General features: G+C 44.4%; 1 protein-coding gene across 1 annotated transcript in view; it reads left to right on the top strand.

Annotated features, from left to right (window-relative positions):
- Positions 1-483: 483 nt before the first annotated feature.
- Positions 484-8,568, top strand: part of KALRN (kalirin RhoGEF kinase) — a 536,528-nt gene continuing 528,443 nt past the window's right edge. Inside the window, exon 1 of the mRNA XM_029284454.1 lies at positions 484-556. Within this exon, the coding sequence (XP_029140287.1) occupies positions 484-556 (73 nt within the window). The remainder of the gene's footprint in view (positions 557-8,568) is intronic.

Raw genomic sequence — 8,568 nt, 5'->3', positions numbered from 1 at the left:
GAGGGCGTCCAGCAAGCCGGTCTGAACAATAGAGAGGAGGGAAAGGAGGGGGGGGGGAGCGGCGCAGGAGGCGGCTGCCGCTACCGCTGAAGGAGAGAGAGAGAGAGGCAGAGAGGGTTGCGGTGGGTGTGTACGATCTGGGCGTGTGCGTGTGTGTGTGCGCACGCCTTTTGAGAAAGAGGTGGAGAGGACCCCCTGCCACCCCAACCGGGTTGGCAGCAGCGGCAGCTCCCAGCAGACACTGTGGCAAAGGATGGGAAGTGCCGAAGCGGGCTGCTGAAGACGCCTCCGTCCCTCTTCCCCTCCTTCCTCGGGGGGCGCGCGCGCGCGCTCGGGCGCGTGGCTCCTCTCTCTCTCCCTCCCTCTCTCTTTCCTCTCTGCCTCCACTCACTGGATATTAACCCAGCCGCCGGGATCGCTGCTGCTGCCGCCGCCGCCGCCGCCGTTCCTGCTCGCGAGCCCCTTCTCTCCCCGAGCCCAGCCATGAACCCCGCCGAAGGGGCAGCGGAGGAAGGAGCGGTCCCCGACTCGGAGGTGGACGCCTTTTTCCGAACAGGTAACGCGCGGAGGGACGGGGCGGCCAGGCAGGGGGGCCGGGCAGGGCTGGCAGGCGAGGCTGCCAGCGCCCAAGCGAGACCCTGGAGGCGAGGTTCGCGGTGAGGTGTAGCCTTCTCCGGGGGATGGTCTGCGTAGCGGCGTGCGTGAGGTTCGGCTCCCTTTGTTAACGGGGGTTTCCTAATTGGGGAGCCTCCTTCTGGACTCACGCCGCCTCCTTCCGAGCCTCCGTCTCATCTCCCGCCCTGTATTGTTTTCCTGGGTCGTTACGGGCAGAAAACAACCAGAAGAAGAAAAAAAAAACCCCAAACCCCGCAACTTGGTGTTTTTCTCCCCTCCGTTCGGGCACTAGGCAAAGCGTCTCCCTGCCAAACGGTGCTTTTTGGGAGCTGAGCTTTGGGGTGTGTTTCTACCGCGGGAGGATGGGTGTGTGTGTGTGTGTGTGTGTGTGTTGGGGGGGGAGAGAACAAACTGTTGGCTGTCGACCAGTTGTCCAAGGCAAGGCAAGGCAAGGCGAAGCGGACGGATGCTGTGCTCGCTTCAATTTCTTACGTGTCGTGGCTGCATTTAGGGGGTGTGTGTGTTTGCGTCTCTGCCTTTTCCTGGGCTTCGTGGCTATCGGAACACTATTGATTTTATTTTATTTTATTTTATTTCAAAAAAGAGGATTTTGCTTTTCACTCGGGGCGGACGATCGTCGATCGCTTTTGCAGAACCCAGGGGAGAAGGCTTGGGTGCTTCCTGCCTCACAGATTCCGCGCCACCGTAGTGGTCTCCTTGTCTGAAACATGAGTGCAGCCTGCCTCACCTCCTGACTTTTAGGCATAGAAGCCGAGTGAGGGATGAAACGGTGCTGTAGTCGTGTGTATAGCGTTTTGCCTTTTCTGGCCAAGGCAAGTCCTACTACGCTGGCTTTCTGAACACATCTTCTAAGCTGATGGTGTATAGATCAGGTCTGGTGATGGAGCCAGAGGCTTAGATATTAGCCATCTTTGAGCCGCTGCTGCTGCTGCTACTACATATGGCATGATGTTACCTTACGGGGTTTGTAAGAGGAATAAGAAATTGTGGGCGGGGATGAAGATCTTCAGTAACTACAATTTACTAGTGTGTAACAGGAATGGCTTTAATGCTATGCTGTCAGATTTCAGTAATTAACATAATTGTACATAACACTTGTGCCTCTTTTTTCAGCGTACCTGACTGCTCTGTAGGTGATGATGATGTTGATGTTTTCAAATACAGGTAGTCTTCTGTTTACAACCATTCATTTAAAAACTGTTCAAAGTTACAGGGATACTGGAAAAAAAGAGAGACTTATGACGATCCCTGCACTTGCAAACGTTTGCAGCGTGCCAACGGTTATGTGACCAAAATTTGGGCGTTTAGCAACTGGCATGTATTTACAATGATTGCAAAGTCCCAAGGTCATGTGCAGCTTTCCTGTGGTGCCTCCAACAGGCAAGGTCAATGGGGGAAGCTGAATTTGCTTAACGACCACAGGATTTCCCTTAATGATCGCTGTGATTTGCTTAATGACCGCGGCAAAAAAGATCAATGAATCAGGCGACTCATTTAAGAACCACATCAGGTATGATAGAAATTCTGAACCCAATTGTGGTTGTAAGTTGAGGACTGCCTGTGGTTTCTGTGGTTTCAGTTATGACTTAAGTCAGGGGTCCCCAAACCTGGTTCACGGCATGCCAGAAACAGGTCCATGCAAACAAGCGAAGCCCCATCCACAGTATGCACAAAACCACGCCCCCTCCAGTCTGTGGAAAAACCTCTTTCTGTGAAACTGGTCTCTGGTGCCCAAAAGGTTGGGGAGGGGCACTGACTTAGGTTAGCTCACCAGAATTCCTAACTCACCAGAATTCCTAACTCACCAGAATTCCAGTAGAACTCTGTGGGATTTTGACAATTTATGAATGTTTGCTGGAAAGGCAAGCCTTTTCTTGCTGTGAACTTTACAGTCAGGCCTTTGAGAAGGTCAACATAAAGGGTATGGCAGGGGAACTGGTGTTTGCTCCTTGATTCTGACACCCACAATAGAAGTATGAATGCAAGTAGCTTCATTTCTCTAAAAGGGCACAAGAGAAGAAGGCTTGTGAACTGTGCCTGTAAGTGCAAGCGGGAGCTTGTTTTCCAGTGATGTTCTTACTCTAACAGAAGTGTAAGAAATGTTCTTCCTTCAGTGTCTTCCTGACCCAGTAACAGAAAATGGGGAAGTATTCCAGGCAGTTGTCATTAAGGAGTGCAAAGTATTCATTACTTGACCTTTCTACATGGGGGTTGTTTTTTTTGCTCCTATGGTGACAGTCTGCTTTGCTTTTCCAGCTGCTTTTCTTTTCATCTTAAATTCAACCCTGATCATCTGTCCCATCCAGGGTTCCTGCAGTCACACCAGACCTTCACATTATACCCACAGCTTTTCAAGCAATTTATTCATGTTGGTCCAGTGTTGGACTTCCCTCCTTACTCCCCTGCCATCCATAGAAAGTTACAGCCCACTTATGGGAATAAGCTTTGATCTCAGAGGATAAGTATAATAAGGTATGACTGTACTTGTATCTCATGAACTTCTTCTTGGAGCTGAATGATATTTTCATATTGAAACTTTAACCAGGAAACGAGCAAACCATGTACAGATTTTTCACAGATTTCTGGCGTACAAATGGGCTATGTATGGTATAAAACAGGGGTCCCCAATCTCTGGGCTGCAGCATGCCAGCAACCGGTCGGCACAAACAAGCAAAGCCCTATCCGCGGGATGCAGGCAGCACAAAAACCACGTACCCTCCAGTCTGCAGAAAAATTACGCTCCATGGAACCGGTCCCTGGTGCCCAAAAGGTTGGGGACCTCTGGTATAAAGGATACTTTTAAATTTGTGCAAATCTTACCAAACTCAGTATCTTTAATTCTTTTGCTATTTGTTTACTTTGAAAGGTAATTTCTGAATTCTTTTTTGAAGTAAAAATCCGATGAGACATTTCTGGCCAATTAGAAATTCTGTACTGAAATAATCTTGTTTATAATTCAGATTAGGAGACCTGTGGATTTAGTGTGTGTGTGTATATGTGTGGTTTTGGCACTCAGATTCATTCAAAGAAATATTTGACATGCTGTGGATAAGTAGTGACTATATTCCATGCAGGAATTTATTATTAAGTCATAAACACAAAAATATTTATTTGTAGTCATCAGATAAGGTAGAATTTTAAATTAAGGAGAACAGTAGACAGTGAGAAAGAAAGTTCCAGTCTTCTGACTGTAGGTTTAAAATTGACAAAGTCACATTACTTATTACTGGAAAAATCATTTTCCTAGAGAAATTCTCTTTCAGTTTGTACAACTTTTCTACATTGTATATGTAGATGTTCAACATACTTAGATTTGTTATTGTCAGTACTGAGAGATGCTAGGAAAGGGGATGAAGTAGAAGAGAACAGAGCAGTGAATAGCTTCTTCAAAGAACATAGTGAAGAAAACTTTATAAATAGCTAAAAACCCTAGTTAAATGAAAGAATAATAACTAACAGGAATGTTCACTGTTACCAGGAGGAATGCTGTTTAAATAAATAAATAATGATACATTGAAAGAAAGAACTGGGGACCTTCAGGTTACAATATCAGATTTTGATTCTGAGGTCTTCTCAGAACTTTTTTAGCCACAGACTAAGTGCACAACATTGCATTAATAAGTCATAAGATGGTTTCTTATTTGGCTTAGCTTGCTATACCCATTATGGCGTATTCTATACAAACCAGACCACAATGTCTTCTTTGATAAATAGTGGTTTTAAATCCCTAGTTCAGTGTCATGTGTGAAGTCAGCCATAACTTACCAATTACCCCGAAGAACCTAATGTATCTGACAGTGGCTTGAATCCTGGAAATTGGTGGATTTTCTCTCCTTGAATGGGGCCAAACCTAAAAAGTCCAAGAAATTAGAACCATCACTTTTGCTTCTCCTTGTCTCATCTCCAAGACCCAGTAATTTTTCCTAAAAGAAGAAAGACAAGTTTCAAAAGTCCATCAGAATACTTTTTTCCTGCAGGGAATTTGGGATTTGTAGCCTCGGTCTCAATTCATACAAAAATAAGAATCCCTCTTAGAGTGCCTTCCACAACATCCAGTAAGATTTGACAGCGAAGGCGTGTCCTATGTCCATCTTTAAAATAGTATTATCTGATGGGACCTAGTCAATATCCTTTTGCCTTTTCCCCCAGCCATTAGGTTAGAATGTTTGAACTGCAATGGAAATTTTATAAATATGCTTTGTGTGCTTTATTATCCCCCTTTTTTGTTTGCACTATCTTGTATGTCATGCACAATTGCTATTGCTATATGGCTGGCTTAGAAATCAGATTTTTAAATAAGTACATTTACTGGAGCATTTTCTTGCTCCAAGATAGGTTATTGGAGCCAGGAAAAAGGAGGTGGCCATAGCTTTCAGCATGAAGGGGAGCTTGATTTTGATTGCCCGACTTGCAGAAATTGTAGGAGGAGAGCTATGTGACAAAAACACAGAAGTCTTTATCAGATGCAAAGAATACCTAGAATGCAGAGACTGTACCCCATAGAGATAGAGTGTCTAGAGCAGTGGTTCTCAACCTTTTTAATGCCGCGACCCCCAACCGGTCGTAAGTCGAGGACTAAACCGGTCGTAAGTCGAGGACTACCCAACCGGTCATAAGTCGAGGACTTTCCCTGCCCGGGAGCGCTGCGCATGCGTGGTTCTGCCCCCTGTGCCGGCCGAGGCATAGCTGGCAAGCGGCAGAGACAGAGCAGGCCGACCACCAGCTGGCCCAGCTCAAGGGAGGTAAGGCACCCGCCGGAAAAGGGGGGAAAATGGTGGACAGCCTTGCTTGGCGACCCCCGTGAAATGGTCGATCGACCCCAAATGGGGTCGTGACCCATAGGTTGAGAACGCTGGTCTAGAGTGTCTAGATACTCTATGAAACTAAAAGTGTATGCTTTTAAAAATATTTGTTATTTGGCAGAAAGTGCTACCAAAGTACTTCTGATTACTTGTAGAATATTTGTTTACCTTACTTTGGTCCTACTCCATTTATTAATATTGTAATATGTTCCTTTTGTATGTGTATATCTTTGAGTCAGTGCCTGATGCCTGCCTGAAGTAGTCCCTGCACTTTTCTTAGAAGACTTTCAGAAGTGCTTTGCCCTTACCTTTTTCCTAGAGCTGAGATAAAGTGGCTGGCCCATGTCACTCCACTGGCTTTGTGCCTAAAAAAGGGCAGAGCTCATGGTCTTCTGGTTTCTATCTGGAACCTTAACCACTACACCAAACTCGCCCCCAATATGTAATATGTCCAGCAAGCAAGTGTATTCACTGGTATGTTCACCAGTTATGGTTCATGTGATCCTGTCTTTAACAGAGGTCACCATTCTTCAAAGAATATCTGGGAACCAAACTGAAGGAGCAGCTGTGGCTGTTCTATAATTTGTCAGGTCCTCAGGTGAAATATACATGACAACTTGATGAGATATTATCCTGCCTATGTCAGTTTCTGACTCTGACAGAACTATGGAGTCCCTTTTCCTGCTCCTTGAACCTTTTAATGAGTGATAGCAACCAATGATCCTGGGGCACTTTGCATGCAGAGCATGTTTTCTCTCACTGAATCAGTTCTACTGGATGTCAAGCAGAGGCCTTTCCAGCATCATCTTCCATCTGACGCTACTCTGAAATGGAGGTATCAGAGGCTTTCTGTATGCAAAGCAGATGCTCTATCAACTCCCTTTCCCTAAAATGTTATGCAGCACCATGTCATAGGCTCAGTCGGTTATGGGCTATTGAAAACATAAGCATATTTAAGCCAGAGGAACATTGGTGGAAGATGACATTGGTAACACAAACACCCACATGCCTTGGCAGCAGTTGTAAAACAAAAACAAATATATCGCACAAGCAGGCTGCTATTACCTTGAGACTAATATGCTGTCAAATGCCTAGGTAGTTAGGAAAGACCTAACAGCACTGAGTGATAAATTAGCATTGAATGGTCATGATGTTACAGAGACCATGAAAACCATAGTGGTAATATTTACAGTACATTACAATATGGTACAGTGGGGGCTGCCTAGAATTTATTTTTTAGTATATACTGTAGGCCACCTTTCTCATATATATGACTCTGGGTGGCTCACAATTAATAATAATAATAATAATAATAATAATAAAGTTGGAAGGGACCTTGGAGGTCATCGAGTCCAACCCCCTGCCCAGGCAGGAACCCTACACCATTTCAGACAAACGGCTGTCCAGTCTCTTCTTAAAAACTTCCAGTGTTGGAGCATTCACCACTTCTGGAGGCAGGTTGTTCCATTGGTTAATTGTTCTAACTGTCNGCTATCATGTCCACCTTAGTCCTTCTCTTCATTAAACTATGAAATCAGCCCTGGGACTCCATCCTAAGAATCAATACTCTAAGGTTAGCTCCATTCTTCATGTTAGTTGAAGGAAATATTTTGCCAAAAAGAAAAAAAAATATCCATATCGATGGACAGTATGTAAAAGACAGCCAGAGTTAAAAACAAAAGGAACATAAAAATAGCAGCCGAGAAGACTCACAATCACTCAAGCAAGCCATGACATGGGTTCATTCATAATATCAGGGCCCCACGTTTAATGGCAAAGCCAGATTTTTAGTGTCCTGGGAAAGACCAGCAGGGTCAGAGCAAGTCTGATTTCTGAAGGGATAATATTCCAGTGTCAGCCTCCCCAGGTAAGCTAGATACGGTAGCAACAGAGCTAATTCTACAGTCTGAAAGTACAAATCTTCCACTGTCTCTTTTTACAGCCTGATAAATAATGCCAGATTTTCTTTCGATGCCTCTTATGTGGCTGTGGGCTCCCCGCTTTTATCTGATTGTTCTCTAGGCAGCATCTCTTCCCATCGTCCCTCAAGGTCATTCCCACATACTGTTACATCCAGAGGGTGGAGATGATCTCTCTCCCAGATAGGATTTGGAGCAGGCCTCTCCTGCAGATCTAACAGGACAAGTAGACACCACTAGGGGAGAAATGGTCCCATAAGTAACCTGGCCCCAAGCCATGAAAGGCTTTAAAGGGAACCACCAGCACCTTGAATTGCATCCAGAAACATACCAGTGGCCAATATAGCCCATGGAGCAGAGGTGTCCCATGTGCTGAACGACTGGCACACATGACTTCATGATTAAAGTGGCATACAGGGTGATTGACTAAATGAACAAATGATTGAACAAATTAAATAAAATGTTAACACAGATTCATTTATGCAGAAATCACAAACTATCCCTGACTTGTCTCTTTCCCAGAGCTCTGAAATCTGGTGTTATAAGTACTTTGCAAGATACTAGAGTGTGTACGAAACACCACTCTTCAGATCTCTAATGGAGCAACTTCTTGTTCCTGGCTTCCTCTAAGTTGCTTTGAGATGCCTCTCCCTTTGTGTGGACTTCTGAAGCATTGTGATGCATGTACACATACACAGAGGCAGCAAGGAATAACTTATAAAGCTGCTGCTCAAATCTGGAAAAAGAGGTGGCTGCTTTAATTGATTTCCTTTGTAAGCCCTCTCATACATTGTCAAGAACCTCTTTCATACAGCCAGACTATCTACACAGTAAGTTTTGCTTTGTCTTCCTTGCTTCTGTCAGTTTGGATTCTATGCTGACTTTATTCTTGTATTTGGTTTCACTGAGTCAGGGCTTGATTCAACTGTGATTTGTTGGTCAAATTGCCTGGTTAATGTATTGTGAAGCCATACGTCATGCTTTACAAATCACAGTTACTAACCAGAATTGAACCAACCACATTATGGCTTTTTAAGTCTGCATATAGATATTTTAAAAATAAACTGATTAAATCTGAACGGGTCACTCCCATTTTAATTCTCTAAAAATAATGTTTATTCATTTGAGCTCTTAGAGCACTTTTATGTGAGCCTAATATTAATGCCGATAATATTTCCACTGCAATAAGAGTTTGTAGAAAAATTGGTACT

Source organism: Protobothrops mucrosquamatus, unplaced genomic scaffold (assembly GCF_001527695.2).
Source record: "Protobothrops mucrosquamatus isolate PMUCROS unplaced genomic scaffold, P.Mucros_1.0 scaffold606, whole genome shotgun sequence".
NCBI lineage: Eukaryota > Metazoa > Chordata > Lepidosauria > Squamata > Viperidae > Protobothrops > Protobothrops mucrosquamatus.
The sequence above is the reverse complement of the archived record's forward strand: the minus strand, read 5'-3'. Positions and strand labels throughout refer to the sequence as shown.